The sequence below is a fragment of the Sciurus vulgaris genome (assembly GCF_902686455.1).
Source record: "Sciurus vulgaris genome assembly, chromosome: 4".
Taxonomy (NCBI): Eukaryota; Metazoa; Chordata; class Mammalia; order Rodentia; family Sciuridae; genus Sciurus; species Sciurus vulgaris.
Genome location: NC_136464.1, coordinates 19,117,939 through 19,136,756, shown reverse-complemented (window position 1 = coordinate 19,136,756; position 18,818 = coordinate 19,117,939). Strand labels below are relative to the sequence as shown.

At 34.4% G+C, this 18,818-nt stretch overlaps 1 protein-coding gene across 12 annotated transcripts in view; it reads left to right on the top strand.

Moving 5' to 3' along the window:
- SHOC2 (SHOC2 leucine rich repeat scaffold protein) overlaps positions 1-18,818 on the top strand; it is an 89,530-nt gene that overhangs the window by 47,058 nt on the left and 23,654 nt on the right. For 11 of the 12 annotated variants that reach the window (XM_079137183.1, XM_079137182.1, XM_079137191.1 and 8 more), the window contains one exon: positions 11,381-11,518. The exons of the other annotated variant lie outside the window; for it this stretch is intronic. In XM_079137183.1, the coding sequence (XP_078993309.1) occupies positions 11,381-11,518 (138 nt within the window). The remainder of the gene's footprint in view (positions 1-11,380; positions 11,519-18,818) is intronic. 12 annotated transcript variants of the gene reach the window in all.

The following is an 18,818-nucleotide window of genomic DNA, read 5'->3' as shown; positions in this document are numbered from 1 at the left end:
GGGTTTTGGAGAAAATCTTTAAAATTCTTCAGATTTAACTTTGAATATTATATAATTTGTTCATGGGCTCATAGAACAAATTTTTAAATATTTTTGTGTGCTGATGCTATTAGAATTACATTCCTGTGTTTTAAACATTTTTAATACCTTTAGGAATTACTAGGTTGTGAGAAAGAAGTATTAGTGTACTAAGGTGACACTGTTTAATGTGTCAGTATGAACATGAATTTCTGATAAACTTGTATTGCCCAAGGATAACTTTCTAGGGAGAATATAGGCTCAAAATAATTGTTATCACATGATTTACACAAGTCAAAAGGGACTTATTTATGTTACCTATTGACATAATCTGATTCTGGGTGATTATATACTAATTAATAAAAACTCCTTAGTTTTAATATTGGATGGTAAAGTCACGTTCCTATCTGAAAATGTTAATAATCTGTTTGCTTATGGAGGTGTTAAACTTCTGTTCTGAGCAATGAGATAAATGCACAGATGACTGATAATAGTGTTTTGTTCCGTTTTAACCTATGAATTATTGGCACTTAAGAATTTTTTTATTTGGAAATCCATACTTCTAGTTTCTCTTGAGAAAGATGAAGATTGGACAACATTGAGCTTTCATTCTAATGTAGCAGTGATTTTTATCAAAGGGCAATTTTGGCAATGTTTCAACAGAGGATATTTGGACAGTGTCTGGAGACAGTTTTGATTGTCATGACTCATGTGTGCAGTGGGTAAAAGGCAGGAATACTGCTGATGCACAAAACGGCCTCCTGTAACAAATTATCTGACCCAAAATGTCAGTGCTGAGATTGAGAAGTTCTGCAAATAGTAATTTAACCTGAATTGAATCACACTGGCTCCTTGTGATCTAAAGTTAGCATATTCTCCATCCAATTTACTTTAATTGTCCGGTCCCTTTACACTTTTGAATTTATGTACCTTTCTTTAGATTAGTGTAAATTTTGTGGGAATTGAAACATCTTCAATTATTATGTTTTTGGAGAAGGTGATGGCAAATTACCTTCTGATATGAAGAGTGTTAGTGGGCTGGGGAGATGGCTCAGTTGGTAGAGAGCTTGCCTTAAAAGCACAAGGCCCTGGGTTTCAATCCAAAAGTTTCCTCAGTTATCTTCATTCTTTCAATTAGTATGATGTTTTGCACTAAGCACTGTAATAGTCACAGAGAAGATAAGTACATATGCTCTAAGGATTGCTATGTCTTAGAGAATTGTTCTGTTCATTTATTATTATGTAATACTTTTTTATATCCCTGATGATTTTCCTTGCTTTGATATCTGTGTTGTCTGAAATTATAGCCAATCTAGCTTTGTCTTCATTAATGATAGCATTGCATTTATTACCCATCATTTTACTTTTGATCTACTTGTGTTTATATTTAAAAGAGTGGATTTTTTTGTTCACTTTGTTAGTTAGAACATTTACATTTAAATATGAATTAGTTGATTTAATAGGATTATTGACTATATTTACTACTATGTTGTGAATTGAAGTTGTTCTTTTTATATCTTCTACTTTTTTTCTGTCTTTGACTTTTTTATATTTTCTTTCTCCTTAGTGTATCGATTATACATCTTACGTGTGTGCGCATACGCATGCATGCACATCCTGGGCTTTGTAGTATACATTTACTACTAATATGAGTTCACTTCATAGTAGGGGTACCTTATAACAGATTATTCCCATTTCTCCCATTTTTCCCTTATTAACGTTGCTGCCATTTCATTTAATTGTAAACTATAATCACCCCAATGTATTATTGCTATTACTACTTTGAACAGTGTTATCTATTAGATTGCTTAAAGGAAACGAAAAGATACTCTCTATTCATCTGTCACTTCCCTTTATTTTTTGTATGGTTTCTGGAGAAAAGTCTGTAATTCTTTTTTTTTGTTCTATACATAAAGAGATTTATCTCCCCCTCCAGCCTCTTTCAAAAAATGTTTCTTTGGTTTTCTGCAGCTTTATATGCCTAGGTGAAGTAGGAGGTAATTTTTTTCTCTTCATTTTGAGAACCTGGAATGGGACTTCTGCAGGTAAAACTCAACAAAGTGTGAGTGGCAGGAGGACCCCACACTCCCATTTTTCTTATATATTCCACTCGGTTTTCATCAACTATTCCACATGCAGTTTTCATCAACTAGTAAGTTATCTTTTAATTGTACATGTGAGGCTCCAGCCATGGATTCTACTCCTGGTACACTCTGAATTTTTGTATTTGCATTTCTCTACACTTTGGGGGTCATAAGTTTGCCCTTTTTCCTCAAGTCTCTGAAGTATGCAAAAGGAGTTGTTGATCTTCAGTTTTTTCATTCTGTTGCTTGTTTTGAGGTCAGGAGTGATGACTTCCAAGTTCTTTACATGTCAGGCTAGAAAACAAAAGTCAGCTGTAAGTTTATATAAAAGTTTTTTACCAAATCGAGATATTTCCCACATATTCCTAATTAGTAATTGTTAGTTGAATGAATGCATTTTAATTTTGTCAAATACTTTCCTTCCATTAATCATTAAATGGTTTACTTTCCGAAGACTGTTGATATAGTGAATTCTATTGAATGATTTTCAAATGTTAAGCCACGTTGTATATCTGGAATTAATCTCACTTGATCCAGGAGAGAGAGAGAGATAGCTCTATAATTTCCCTTTTTTGTATTGAGTTTGGAAATGTTCAGTCTTTTTCTGTGGTTTTTTTTTTTTTTTTTTTTTTGGGTAAAGATTGCATAAAATTGTTATTGATTCTTTTCTAAGCATCGGTAAGCCTCCAAAGAAGCCATTGGTATATAGGATTTCCTTTGAGGGGAACTTTTAAATTAAAATAAATAAAGTTTATTTAATGATTAAAGTACTAATAAGGTTTTCTTTCATCTTGCTTGAGTTTTGATAACTTGTAAGTTTTGAGGAATTGGTCTTCTAAGTTTTTGAATTTATGATAAAGTTTGTAATATTTTCTTTTTGAAGACTTAGTCATTGCTGTTTTACTGCTAATATTTGTAGTATGTGTCTTGTTTTTTTATGTCTAAGTCTTGCTAGAGGGCTATCAATATTGTCTTTTTCCATAAAGAACCAGTGTTTATTAACATTGAATTATGTAATTCTTTCCTGTTTTCAGTTTTATTGATTTATACTCATTTCTTTTGGTTGGGCTCATTTTTATTTTCTTCTTTCCTTGAGATAAGAACTTACCGATTTGAGGGGCTAGGGCCGTAGCTCAGTTGCAGAGTGCTTGCCTAGCATCTGTGAGGCACTGGATTCAATCCTTAGCACCACATAAAAATAAACAAAGGCATTCTGTCCATCTACAACAAAAACAAAAAAGAAATTAAATAATGGAAAAACTTTAGATTACGTGGAGGGAAATGAGAGGGAGGGGATATGAAGAATGAGACAGACATCATTACCCTATGTACATGTGTGATTACACGAATGGTATGAATCTATATCGTGCACAACCAAAGAAACAAAATGATGTACCCCATTTGTGTACAATGAATCAAAATGTAGTCGGTAAAAAGTAAAATTTAAAAAATGAACTTACTAATTTGAAAATTCTTCCTGTTTTTTTTTTGCCTCTAGTATAAAAATTTAGTGCTCTAAATTTCCTTCTCAGCATTGGCTTAGCTGTGTCCCATAATTTATTTATTTATTTAGTTATTTATTTTATTTATTTTAATTAAAAATCATAAATTTACATAGGGCAATATTGTTTGATTCATTCTGTCATTTTTTCCCTTCCCCCACCCCTCTTTTCCCTCTATACGGTCCTTCCTTCCTCCATTCTTACCACCCTCCTTATCTCTAACCCTAAACCTAACCCTAACCCTAACCCCTCCTACTCCTCCTCATCTGCTCATCCCCTCCTATGTCCTCATCTGCTTATCAGCGAGATCATTCGTCCTTTAGTTTTTTGAGATTGGCTTATCTCACTTAGCATGATATCCTCCAATTTCATCCATTTGCCTGCAAATGCCATAATCTTATCATTCTTCATGGCGGAGTAATATTCCATTGTATATATATGCCACAGTTTCTTTATCCATTCATCAACTGAAGGGCATCTTGGTTGGTACCACAATGTGGCTATAGTGAATTGAGCAGCTATGAACATTGATGTGGCTGTATCTCTGTAGTATGCTGATTTTAAGTCCTTTGGGTATAGGCCAAGGAGTGGGATAGCTGGGTCAAATGGTGGTTCCATTCCAAGCTTTCTGAGGAATCTCCATACTGCTTTCCAGAGTGGCTGCACTAGTTTGCAGCCCCACCAGCAATGTATGAGTGTACCTTTTTCCCCACATCCTCTCCAACACCTGTTGTTGCTTGTGTTCTTGATAATCACCATTCTAATTGTAGTGAGATGAAATCTTAGGGTAGTTTTGATTTGCATTTCTCTTATTACTAGAGATGTTGAACATTTTTTCATATATCTGTTGATTGCTTGTACATCTTTTGTGAAGTGTCTGTCATTTCCTTAGCCCATTTGTTGAATGGATTATTTGTATTCTTGGTGTAGAGTTTTTTGAGTTCTTTATAGATTCTGGAAATTAGCGCTCTATCTGAAGTATGAGTGGCAAAGATACTCTCCCACTCTGTAGGCTCTCTCTTCACATTACTGATAGTTTTCTTTGCTGAGAGAAAGCTATTTAGTTTGAATCTATCCCAGTGGTTGATTCTAGCTTTTATTTCTTGTGCTATGGGAGTCCTGTTAAGGAAGTCTGATCCTAAGCCAACACGTTGAAGGTTTGGACCTACTTTTTCTTCTGGAAGATGCAGGGTCTCTGGTCTGATTCCGAGGTCCTTGATCCATTTTGAGTTGAGTTTTGTGCAGGGTGAGAGATAGGGGTTTAATTTCATTCTGTTGCATATGGATTTCCAGTTTTCCCAGCACCATTTGTTGAAGAGGCTGTCTTTTCTCCATTGCATATTTTTGGCACCTTTGTCTAGTATGAGAAAATTGTATTTATTTGGGTTTGTGTTCATGTCCTCTATTCTGTACCATTGATCTGTCTATTTTGGTACCAATACCATGCCGTTTTTGTTACTATTGCTTTGTAATAGAGTTGAAGATCTGGTATTGCCATACCCCCTGCTTCGCTCTTTCTACTGAGGATTGCTTTAGCTCTTCTGGGTTTCTTATTCTTCCAGATGAATTTCATAATTGCTTGCTCTATTTCTGCAAGGTACATCATTGGGATTTTAATTGGAATTGCATTGAATCTGTATAGCACTTTTGGTAGTATGGCCATTTTGACGATATTAATTCTGCCTGTCCAAGAACATGGGAAATCTTTCCATCTTCTAAGGATTTCTTTAATTTCTTTCTTTAGTGTTCTGTAGTTCTCATTGTAGAGATATTTCACCTCTTTTGTGAGATTGATTCCCACGTATTTTGTTTTTTTCGATGCTATTGTGAATGGGGTAGTTTTCCTAATTTCTCTTTCTGAAGATTCATCACTTATGTATAAAAATGCATTGGATTTATAAGCATTGATCTTGTAACCTGCTACTTTACTGAATTCACTTATGAGTTCTCAGAGTTTTCTGGTGGAATATCCAGGTTCCTCTAAATATATAATCATGTCATCAGCAAACAGGAATAGTTGGAGTTCCTCTTTTCCAATTTGTATCCCTTTAATTTCTTTGGTTTGTCTAATTGCTCTGGCTAGAGTCTCAAGAACGATATTGAATAGAAGTGGTGAAAGAGGGCATCCCTGCCTTGTTCCAGTTTTTAGGGGGAATGCTTTCAGTTTTTCACCATTTAGAATGATATTGGCCATGGGCTTAGCGTAGATGGCCTTTACAATGTTAAGGAATGTTCCCACTATCCCAATTTTCTCTAGTGTTTTGAGCATGAAGGGATGCTGTATTTTATCGAATACTTTTTCTGCATCTATTGAAATAATCATGTGATTCTTAAGTTTTAGTCTGTTGATATGGTGAAAAACATTTATTGATTTCCGGATGTTGAACCAACCTTGCATCCCTGGGATAAAATGCACTTGATCGTGGTGCACTATCTTTTTAATATATTTTTGTATGCGATTTGCTAAAATTTTGTTGAGAATTTTTGCATCGATATTCATTAAGGATATTGGTCTGAAATTTTCTTTCCTTGATGTGTCTCTGTCTGTTTTAGGTATCAGGGTAATATTGGCTTCATAGAATGAGTTTGGGGAGGGTTCCCTCCTCTTCTATTTTATGGAATACTTTGAGAAGTATTGGAATGAGTTCTTTAAAGGTTTTGTAGAACTCGGCTGAGAACCCATCTGGTCCCGGACTTTTCTTTGTTGTTAGGCTTTTGATGACCTCTTCTATTTCATTGCTTGAAATTGATTTATTTAAGTTGTGTATATGTCCTCCTCGTTCAGTTTAGGTAATTCATATGTCTCTAGAAACTTGTTGATGTCTTCGAGGTTTTCTGTTTTGTTGGAGTATAGATTTTCAAAATAGCTTCTAATTATGTTTTGTATTTCACTCGTGTCTGTTGTCATATTTCCTTGTTCATTCCGAATTTTAGTAATTTGAGTTTTCTCCCTCTTTCTCTTTGTTAGTGTGGCTAAGGGTTTAACAATTTTGTTTATTTTTTCAAAGAACCAACTATTTTGTTAATTTTTCCGATTGTTTGTTGTTTTAATTTCGTTGATTTTTGGCTCTGATTTTAACTATTTCCTGTCTTCTACTACTTTTGGTGTTGGTCTACTCTTCTTTTTCTAGGTCTTTGAGCTGTAGTGTTAAGTTGTTTATTTGTTGATTTCTACTTCTTTTGTTGAATGTGCCCCATGAAATAAATCTTCCTCTAAGTACTGCTTTCATAGTGTCCCAGAGATTTTGAAATGATGTGTCTTTGTTCTCGTTTACTTCTAAAAATTCTTTTATTTCCCTCCTGATGTCTTCTGTTATCCATTCATCATATAATAGTGTATTATTTAATCTCCAGGTATTGGAGAAGTTTCTGTTTTTTATTCTGTCATTTATTTCTAATTTCAATCCATTATGATCTGATAGAGTACAATGTAGTATCTCTATCTTCTTGTATTTGCTAACAGTAGCTTTGTGGCTTAAGATATGGTCTGTTTTAGAGAAGGATCCATGTGCTGCTGAGAAGAAAGTGTATTCATTATTTGGATGGTATATTCTATATAAGTCGGTTAAGTCTAAATTGTTAATTGTGTTATTGAGATCTGTGGTTTCTTTATTCAATTTTTGTTTGGACGATCTATCCAGCGGTGAGAGAGGTGTGTTAAAATCACCTAGATGTGTGTTGTGGTCTATTTGATTTCTGGAATTGAGAAGGATTTGTTTGACGTACATGGATGAGCCAATGTTTGGGGCATAGATATTTATGATTGTTATGTCTTGCTGATTTATGCTTTCTTTAAGCAGTATGTAATGTCCTTCTTTATCCCTTCTGACTAGTTTTGGCTTGAAGTCCACATTATCTGAAATGAGGATGGATACTCCAGCTTTTTTGCTGTGTCCGTGTGCATGGTATGTTTTTTCTCATCCTTTCACCTTTAGTCTATGGGTATCTCTTTCTATGAGATGAGTCTCTTGTAGGCAGCATATTGTTGGAATTTTCTTTTTAATCCATTCTGCCAGTCTATGTCCTTTGATTGATGAGTTCAGGCCATTAACATTCATGGTTATTATTGTGATATGATTTGTATTCACAGTCATTTGACTCATTTTTGTTTTTTGACATGATTTGGTTTCCCCTTTATTTGGCTATTCCTTTAGGCTAGTTCCTCCCGTTGCTGATTTGCATTGTTGTTTTTCATCTCTTCCTCATGGAATATTTTGCTGAGAATGTTCTGCAATGCTGACTTTCTTTTTGTGAATTCCTTTAGCTTTTGTTTATCATGGAAGGATCTTATTTCATCGTCAAATCTGCAAGTAAGTTTTGCTGGGTATAAGATTCTTGGTTGGCATCCGTTTTCTTTCAGGGCTTGGTAAATGTTGTTCCAGGCCCTTCTAGCTTTTAGGGTCTGTATTGAAAAATCTGATATTCTTATTGGTTTCCCCTGAATGTAATTTGATTCTTTTCTCTCGTGGCCTTTAAAATTCTGTCTTCATTTTGTATGTTAGGTATTTTCATAATAATGTGTCTTGGTGTGGGTCTGTTGTAATTTTGTATATTTGGAGTCCAATAAGCCTCTTGTACTTGGTTTTCCATTTCATTCTTCAGATTTGGGAACTTTTCTGATAGTTCATTGAATAGATTGTTCATTCCTTTGGTTTGTTTCTCTAAGCCTTCCTCAATCCCAATAATTCTTAAATTTGGCTTTTTCATGATATCCCATAATTCTTATAGATTCTGTTCATGATTTCTTACCATCTTCTCTGTTTGGTCAACTTTGTTTTCAAGATTAAATATTTTGTCTTCAATATCTGAGGTTCTGTCTTCCAGGTGTTCTATCCTATTGGTCATGCTTTCTATGGAGTTTTTAACTTGGTTTATTGTTTCCTTCATTTCAAGGATTTCTGTTTGTTTTTTTTTCAATATCTCTAACTCTTTATTGAAATGATCTCTTGCTTCCCGTATTTTCTCTTTTAACTGTTGATTGGTGCGATCATTTAATGCCTGCATTTGCTCTTTCATCCCCTTCAATGCCTGCATTTGCTCTTTCGTCTCCTCGTTTGCTTCCCTGATTGTTTTAATTCTGTACATTCTGAACTCCCTTTCTGACATTTCTTCTGCTGTGCTGTCATGGGGTTTTATTGATATAGTGTCTAGGTTTGTTTGGGACATTTTCTTCCCTTGTTTTCTCATATTAGTCAGATGTCAGTGGGATTTTGTGATATTGCAGAATTCTTCTATTGGCTTATAGTGTCCCTGTAGATTTCCAGTGTGTCACCTTCCTGCCTTCAGTAGCCTGAAGTCTTGCAGTAACTTGATAATGCAGTGTTTCCAAGGAAAGCTGCCCCTAGCCTGCTACAGGTTCCAGGACTTGGAGCTGGCTCTGTGTGGAAAGGCTCTCACTGGGGGCCTGCTCCGAGAAGCTAGCATGGAAAGGCACTTCCCGCCAGAGGGGACCGGGCTGAGGGCTGCTTGGGGACGTCCCTGGCTGCCCTGTCCTGGTCCCTGAAGCAACCTGCGAGCAGGAACTCGCCACCGTTGTTCAGGGACTTGAAGCGTGGTTCTGTGCAGAAAACCTCTCACTGGGGGGCTTGCTCCGAGATGCTGGAGAATCTGGCCCTGTGGGAGGAGCCCACCACCGGAGTGCGCAGAGCTGCCTGGGGAAGACTCTAGCTGCCCTACCCTACTCTAATCAGCCACCCGAATCCGGGCCTGCTGCCCGGGCAGTGCTTCACTGGGTTGGGGAGACTCACCCCGTGGCTCTATTTTAGTCCGAGTCTCTCAGTGCCTCCCCTTCTTGAATCCTGAGTTCTGGAGCGACTGGAGATGCAGTCACCCTCTAGTCCGCCATCTTGGATCGCCCCGTGGAAAAAGCCTGCGGGGGGGGGGGGGGGGGGGGGAGGTCCGCCTGGAGAGGTCTCTGGCTGCCTTGCCCTGGTCCCAGAGGCTGCTTGTGGGCTGGAGGTCACCGCTGGCTTGGGGACTTGTGGCTGGCTCTGTGTAGAAAGGCTCTCACAGGACGGTCTGCTCCCAGAAGCTAGGCTAGAAGGGTGCTTCTTGCCGGAGGGGTCCGGGCTGCGGGCTGCTTGGGGAAGTCCCTGGCTGCCCTGTCCTGGTCCCTAAGCAACGTGCGTGCAGGAACTCGCTGCCCTGGTTCAGGGACTTGAAGCTTGGTTCTGTGCAGAAAGGCTCTCCCCATAATTTTTTTATTGTTACAAAGTACACATAGCATAAAATTTACTTTTAGCTGTTTTGAAGTGTAGAGATCAGTAGTATTATGTATATTCACATTTTTCTGCAACCATCCATTACCCATCTCCAGAACTTTTTCATCACCTGAGACTGAAATCATTGCCCCTTTTCCTTTGAAACTAGTAACCACTGTTTTTTATGTGAATTTGACTATTTTAACTACTCCTACTAGTAGATAACATATAATTGTCCTTTTATATTTGGCTTATTGTACTTGGCATAATGTCTTCAAAGTTCATGTTTAGCATCTATCAGAATTTTATTCTTTTAAAAAGCTGGGTAATACTGCATCATTACTACATACCACATTTTGTTGAGCCATTCATTCACTGATGGACATTTGGGTTATACCCACCTTTTTGCTATTGTGAAAAATGCTGTGAACATTGATATAGAGATATGAGGCTCTGCTTATTCTTTTCAGTCTATACAAAGAAATAAAATTGCTGGATTATGTTAATTGTATATTAAATTTTTGAGAAGCTACTGTACAGTTTTCCACAGAACCATTTTATATTCCCTTTAGCCATGCCCAAATTTTCAGTTTGTTCTTATCCTCATCAACACTTAATATTTTTTTGATAGTAGACATCCCATTTTTTAAATAGTAGTCATTCTAATGGATATGAAGGTAGTGTTCATTGTTTTGATTGGAGTTTCCCTAATGATTAGAGACGTTGAGTACCTTTTCATGTGTTGACCATTTATATATAGTTGGAGAAATATTGAAGTCCTGAGTCCATTTGTTAATTATCTTTCTTGGAGTTTTTTTGTTATATTGTTTTTATTGTAGTTCTTTATATATTCTGAATATTAAACTCTTATCAGATACGCAATTTGCAAATATTTTTCCCATTCGGTGGTGTGCGTTTTTTACTCTCTTGATAGTATTCTTTAATGCACAGAAGGTTTTAATTTGTTGAAGTGCAATTTACCTCTTAAGTTTTGTATTCTGCATTTACAATATGTAGCTTGATAATGTGCCTCAATATTTTAACTAGAATGCACAGGAGAAATATTACTTTTATTTTCTATCCTCTTAAAGTTCTTCTAAATTGAGAAGTCATTTGAAATTTGGACTATGTCAACCAACATTTGTAGTTGAATTTGCTATGAATATATGACATGGAGGCTGGATGTAGTTAGTGGTAAAGTACATTATTAGTAGATGTGAGGCCCTGGATTCAATCTTCAGGATAAAAAAGGTGGGGGAAAACCCTCACATGACCCAGATTGGTGAAGTAATCATTTACAAGCAATACTTTTATTTTATTATTTTATTTTATGTCATTTTGAAATAGCAGTTTCAAATTTTGTGTTCAACTTTAACTTTTTCAGAAGGAATGTAATTATGATAAAGTTTTTTCTACTTATAATCTAAGTATGTTTACTGATTTACCATTCTGAAATAAAGTTTGCCTATATAATATTTCCAGTTTTTAGAAATAAAATTTATTTCCTTGCTTACTGGTATTACCTGATACATTATTCAACAATGCTTATTAAATTATTATGTTGGTCAATTTGCAGGTGAATTATGTAACCTCATTACGCTGGATGTAGCTCACAATCAACTTGAACACCTTCCAAAGGAGATTGGAAACTGCACACAGATAACCAACCTTGACTTGCAGCACAATGAACTACTAGACCTCCCAGATACTATTGGTATGAGAGGAGAAAGAAGATATTGTTGTTTCTTTATAGCTACCTAAATATTTATAGGATTATTTTTTATCTATTTTGGTAACACAAATGAGAAATAAAATATCAAAGAACTATATAAGTAGTAAGACTTTTAAGACCGTATTTGAAATCTTTTCCATTTCTTGACAAGAAAATTAAATTTTAGTAAATGAACTCAGTCGGATTATAAGAAATATTAAGTTGCATATATATATTTTATTATAGTTTATTATAAAATGGATGGATTTTTTTTTATTAGAATATTACATGGAGAAGGTCCCTTTGCTAAAGTAGGCCATAGTAAAAAAAATCATTACTGTTTAGTTTTTTAAACATGGCCAATATAGTTTAAAGATTGCTCCTTTGCAGTGTTGAGGGGTTGGTAAGAAAAGAGATGTCTTGAAGACTTCACCACTCTGCAAAAAGTTTGAGCTGACCATGATAATGTTCTATATTTATATAGTGTTTTTTCAAAAGTCCATAAATTTCTACAAACAGAAAAGGTATTTTTTAAAAATTATAATGACTTTTTAGTTATTGGTGTAACATAAGAACACTATAATGCTTATTTAGAAAAATATGTTTAATTTATATAATTTTAATAATAAATATTTCAGAGGTGCTATTACAGAATTGTTTGAGACTTAGGATGGTCTTACCTTTTCCAGAAGGATTTTTGTTTGCTTGTGGCAGGTACCTAGGGGGTCTACTATAACCAGTCCATGTTCATGGCCTGAGATTTTTCTGGTTCATTAGGTGTTTTACTCTGCAAAGTAATTGGAGGACTGTTTTATATCTAGTTCATCTTTATTAGTAGGTGACACCCATGAGTGATCCCACTCCTGTCAGGCCCTAGATTTGACTTTTGCTACAAACATGACAGCCTTTTAACTGCAGGTTAAGAAAGAGCTCTCAAAACTTTTAGTCTTTTGTTTGTTTATGGTCTGGTATTTAGTTCTTGTTATTTCTCTAATTTTTGTTTTGGAAGATAGATTTTAGAGTTTTTTTAATCAGATGGCTCAAATTACCTATCAAACAAATCATTAAGGAATTTAAAAATTGGATTATATGAGACAACTATGTACAGAAAAGCTTGCTGAGAATTAGTTATAACTACTATCCATTGAACCTATGCTTTCCTGAATTCTTGTCATGGATCTTTCTGTCATATTCTTATTTATAGTGATAATCGGTTAAATATTCTGGTTTACTTAACTGAATGCTTCTCTGAAAGGCAAGATCATGTGTAACATGTAATGAATTGTTCTTATAGCCATAGTGAATATTCTATCAAATTTCCTATATGAGATTGATATTCATGGTTCAATATAGTAGGAACCAAGAACAACATTTTCCTAATTTTCTTTCTTTAAAATGTATTAAAATGGCCATGATGAACAAAGAGAAGTGATCCTGGAAGGAAAAAAGCATAGAAAGAATATGATTGTATTCATAAAACATGATCAGACTGATTAAAAAAGGAAACAATGAATAAAATACAAGTCTTAGAAATATGCTTGCCAATTAAATTCAGTGGAACATGCTGTATAATATAGTGAACACAAAGATCAAAAATAGTGATCCATAGGATAAAATAGAAGTTCCCTCATATTGAACAAAAAGATGGGCATAAATGTAAAACAAGTGAAAAGTTATATCATGAGAAAACTAGAAATTCTAGAAAGAATATTGGTGTAATCCAATAAGGACATTAATAAAATGTAATTTTATGCTAAACTGATTTCCTAAACTTGGCTAAAACCCAGATAGGATAATATGAGTAAAATTGCTTTCCAAGAAGAAATAATGAAAAAAAGTACTTTGAGTAGAAGTTTTAAAAACCAGATTCATCGATTTGTTTGGAATAAATAATATATTCACATATAATATTATAGAACTTGTCTTTGTTTAGTTTTGGTTTCAGGGTAATTGCTGGCCAACATACAGTAAGTTGGGAATACTCCTCTTCCATTATTGGAACAGTTTATGTGAAATTGGCATTATTTAGTCCTTTACTTTTGGTAAAATTCGTGTTGAAGATGTGGGGGTCAGGAGTTTTTTTTTTATATGAAGACTTTATATAGCAATTCCAGTTTCTTTAAAGGTTATAGGACAATTCTTATCACTTCTTGAGCAAACTTGGTCTTGTGTTTTTTAAGGATTATGTTAATTTCATTTGTTATTAAAGGCATAAAGTTGATAACATTTGCTTATATTTAATATCTTCAGCAACTGTAGTAGTGCTACCTCTTTTATTCCGATATTGTTAAATTGTATTTCCTCCCCCTCCCCAGTATTCTGATAAAAGCTGTATCAGTTTTATTGCTTCTCTCAAGGTTTTATTTTTCCCTATTTCTCTGATTTTTAGTTCATTGATTTCCATTTTGAGCCTTATTATTTCCTGTCATCTGCTTACTCTGAACTTTATCTGCTGTTTTTCTAGTTTCTCATGGTAGGAGCTTGAGGTCATTGATTTACACCCTCCTTCTCTTGAAGATATTTGGTGCTATAAGTTTCCCTTTAAGTACTGCCTTGTTAGCATCTCACAAATTCTGATATGCCATGTGTTCCTTCTTTCTGTTACTGATTTCTAATTTTATTCCATGTAGGGAAGAACATAACCTTGTACAGCTTGAATCCTTTTTAATGTATTGAAACTTTATGATGCAGTATATTGTCTATCTTGTTAAATATTCTGTGTGCAATTGAATGTATATTCTACTTTTGATGAATATGGTGTTTTGTAAATGTCAGTCATGAGCCATTGTGCAGATGACTCAAGTCAGTGAATTTATTCTACTTCCTGCCTTTTTGGGGTCTATTTTCCTCTTTTTTAATATATAGTGTCTGGACAAGTAAAATACACTTTGTGCTAATATCCCTAACCTTCATTTTTGTTTCGTTCGTAATGTTCATCAGCAGTACTGTTGCCATAGTTTCTTTAGTCAGTTTTCATTTGGGCTGTAGTCAGTCTTGTAGTAGTTTCTTCAAATATAGTTTTTGGGAACAGTAGTGTCCCTATTATTGGGTTTATAACCTTTTTACTTGAATAGTTTGAATGGGTATAAAATCATTGGATCAAACTTCCTTTCCTTGAAGATCTTAGTAGAACTAAGAGGTAGTTTTCTTGTATTTTGGAATTATCAAAACTATGAGGCCAGTTCAGTTTTTCTCATTATAAGTGACTTAAATCTTTCAGCCTGGCCACTCAAAGGATTATTCTTTATTTCTGAAATTCAAAAACTAGATTTTCTTTCTCAGTGTTGTGGTTCCAAGATTGCATTTCCCTAGTATGCTCTGGACCAACTCAACATGTGTATTTTAATTTTTATTTCAGTATATTTTTGAGTACATAGTGTTGCTTTTAATTTGTTTTATGTTCTTACATTGAAATGTGTCTTTAAATTTATTTTGAACAACTAACTAATTGGGACATTAAAGGGAAAAATATGTAATCTCAGCACGATAACTTCAGTGGAATGTCATTTTCAGAAAATAACTTCTTTTAGTTTTCAAAAGAGAAGCAGAATGTTGCTTTACTTCTTCTGGAGATTAGTCAGGAGAAACAATTTAAGATTCTCGAAATGTTTAAAAGTTAGATTCTTCTCATTGGTGCTTAGTTACTGTGTTCCTATTTCTCTTTCCACATTTTTTTATTGGTGTATTTTAGTTGTACATAATGATGGGATTTTTTGTTGTCGTTGTTACATATTTGTAAATCCACACAATATAACAATGTAATTTGGCCAGTTGTCACTATCCAGCATTTCCGGCCTCCTACACCTTGGCCCCTCTTTCCTTTGTCTCCCATTGATTTTCATTAGATTTTCTTCCCCATTCCTCCTTTATTTTTTCTTCCGGCTCCCACAGATGAGAGAAAATATACAATCTTGGCCCTTTTGAATTTGGCTTATTTTGCTTAACATAATGTTTTCAAGTACCATCCATTTTCCTGAAAATGATATATTTTATTCTTCTTTATGGCTGAATAAAACTCCATTGTGGGGCTGGGGTTGTGACTCAGTGGTAGAGCACTTGCCTAGCATGTGTGAGGCACTGGGTTCAATCATCAGCACCACATATAAATAAATGAATAAAATAAAGTTCCATCAACAAATAAAAAAAATTTTTAAAAAAGAACTTGCTCTTTTAAAAAAAACCTCCATTGCGAGTACATACATTTTCTTTCTTTCCATTCATCTCTTGATGAACAACACCTAGACTGGTTTCATAGTTTAGCTGTTACGAATTGTGCTCCCTATAAATGTGGGTATGCACAAATCATACATTAAAGTATGATGACTTTAATTCTTTTGGAAAAATACCAAGGAGTATTGTACAGCCAGGTCATATGGTGCTTCCATGCCTAGTTTTTTGAGAAACCTTCATACTGACTTCCATAGTGGTTGTACGAATCTACAGTCCTACCAACAGTGTATAAGTATTTCTATTTTTCCATCTTTTCCAGCATTTATCAGTTTCTATTTGTCATCGTTTTTTTTTTGTTTGTTTGTTTGTTTTGTTTTGTTTTTTGTTTTTAAATTGAATCCAAGGGCACTTACCACTGAATTTGAGATGGAGGTCTCAATAAGTTAATGAGACCGACCTTAAACTTTTATATCAGTCTCTGGAGTTGCTGGGATTATAGGTGTGCAACTGTTGCACCTGGCTATGACTGCCAGGAGATGACAATTCACCGCAGTTTTGATTTGCATTTCCCTAGTTGTTAATGGTGTTGAACAATTTTTTCATATATTTTGTTAGCCATTTGTACTACTACTTTTGAGAAGTGTCTGATATATTTGTCTATTTATTAATTGGGTTATTTGTTTTTGTTTTGATTTCTTTATTCTAGATACTCTTTCAGAATAATAGCAAAGATTTTCTCCTATTCATCATGTTCTTTCTCTTGTCACATTCCTAATTGTTACCTTTGCTGTGCCTTTTAATTTGATGTTGTCTCTTTTATTAACTCTTTGCAGTATTTCCTAAGCTTTAGTGGTTCTATCAAGAAAGTCTTTGCCTGTGTCTAAAAGCTGGAGTGTTGACCCTATCTTTTCTTCTAGGGTTGCATAGTTTCTGGTCTAATTCTGAGGTCTTTGATCCATTTTGAGTTGTTTTTTGTGCAGGGTGAGAGATTAGGGTCTAGTTTCATTCTTCTACATAAGGATAACCAGTTTTGCCAGCACTCTTTGTTAAAAAGATTATCAGACAAAATATTAGCTTCATTACAAGACATTGTGATTCAGACTGAACGTGATATCCTTATATGCTTCTGGGGTTTCTGGTGGTTTTATGACATCTGGGGAGAAAGGGTCTCAAGTAGGAGAGATATTTTACTTTCTTATTTTTTCTCAAAATTAGATAGAGAAATAGGTAACAAAATCTTGCCTTGAGGAAAAATTAACAGAAGTCCTTTTTGTTTCACTGGGCTCATAATCAGTATTATGACTATATTCATAAGTAGAGTTTTAGTAATTAAGTTTTTTGGGTAATTACATTGTAACTTATTTAACAACTTTACTAGTTTTCTTTTTAATGGTGGTTTTCTTTTTTCTTTTTTCTTTTTTTTTCTTTGGAACTTTCAGGAATTTTTGTGTTGCTGACTTCAGTTTGCTTTCATTTTTTTCAGTTTGATTCCAGGGGGGGAAAAAATTGTACTTTTGTCATTACTTTAGAACTGTGTTCTTTCTACTAATTTTTTCTTCTTTGTTAAATAAGATCAAGACAACTTAAGTCAGTCTTACTCAAACGTTAACACTTGATTAACCTAAAGGTGCTGATTATATTTGCTAAAATGAAAGCATCTAATTTTAATTCATAGCCATTTGGTTTCACCATATTTTGAAAATATGACAGCTTAATAAGAAAGCAGGCTGTCAAAATTAAGCAAACTGCAAGGGATTGACAATGATTACCCTACATTTATATGTAGAAGCTCAGCAATATTGATTTTATTTCTTTGTTGCAATGACTCAACATTTAAAATAAACTATGGCTTGATTTCTAGGTTGCAGTTTAGTTTGTGGTTAAAACCACTCATCGAAAGAGGGTAGAGTCAAAACCACTATAGAGCGAAAATCCTAATGAATGTCCAACTTGCAATGTCACTTTTTTCCTGACATAAAAGAGTTTTGATATTTCATCCTTAATTTTTTAATTTCTTTTATTTTGTTGAGTGTAATAGATTTTGGCAAAATGTGGATGACTCTCTGAATACACCATGTTTTAAAGTAAGTCCTGAGACTCCTGCACATATGATTTTTCTCCATCATCACATTTTATAAAATTCAGTTCCTTCCCACTCCACCAAAAAGGAAAAGGAAAAAGTTTAGATTCAGGAAATATGGAGGGTACAATTTTTGGTACTAGATGATAGCAAGTAGCAATTTCACTGCTTCTATTTTATTTGGTCATTTTTAAATGCTAGGAATCTTCTGATTTTCAAAATGAGATTTGGTTTTAGAAGTTTCAAGAATCTAGTTCTATGCATTAGGCTTTGAATTAAAGTGTAGAATTTGATTTGATTACAATACTAATCTTTGTTACCATGAAGTTTTTAGATTTCAGTGAAACTAAAAAAAATTAAACATTACTTTCATCTCCTATTCTGTAAAAAGTGGATGAGACATGTCAGTTGATAAAGCAAAATTATGGGGTCTTTTCACTATTTAAAATTTTTTTTCTTTAGACGTTGATAGACCTTTATTTTATTCATTTATTTATATGTGGTGCTGAGAATCAAATCCAGTGCCTTGCACGTGCTAGGCAAGTGCTCTACCCCTGAGCTACAATCCCAGCCCTCTTTCCATTATTAAGTGCTTTAGTCTTGTGGCAAACTCCAAAGATACCTTGGTGACGGCTTTCAACCATTATATTACATTATATCATCTTTCCAGCCTAGGGAAAACAGTGGTATGAAGAAGAGAGAGGGTACGGCTTGTATACTTCTAGTTCATTTTTAAGATTGGCGGCCTCTTTTTATCAACTGTGTACAAATTAAAATTTTATTAGAAGATTTTGAGGTTTTAAATGTATTAGTGCATATCGATGGTACAGACTAATGGGTTTCACTGTGACATTTCCATACGAGAATGTATGGTACTTTAATCATATTCACCCACCCTACTATCCTCTTTTGCTTCCCTTTTCTCTCTACTCCTCCCAGGGCCCCTTCCCTTTTTCTTATAATTCATTTTCTATGTTTCTTTTTTTTTTTTTTTTTTTTTTTGGTTCTTGTTAGTTTTCACAAATGATAGAAAACGTGTACTTATCTTTCCTT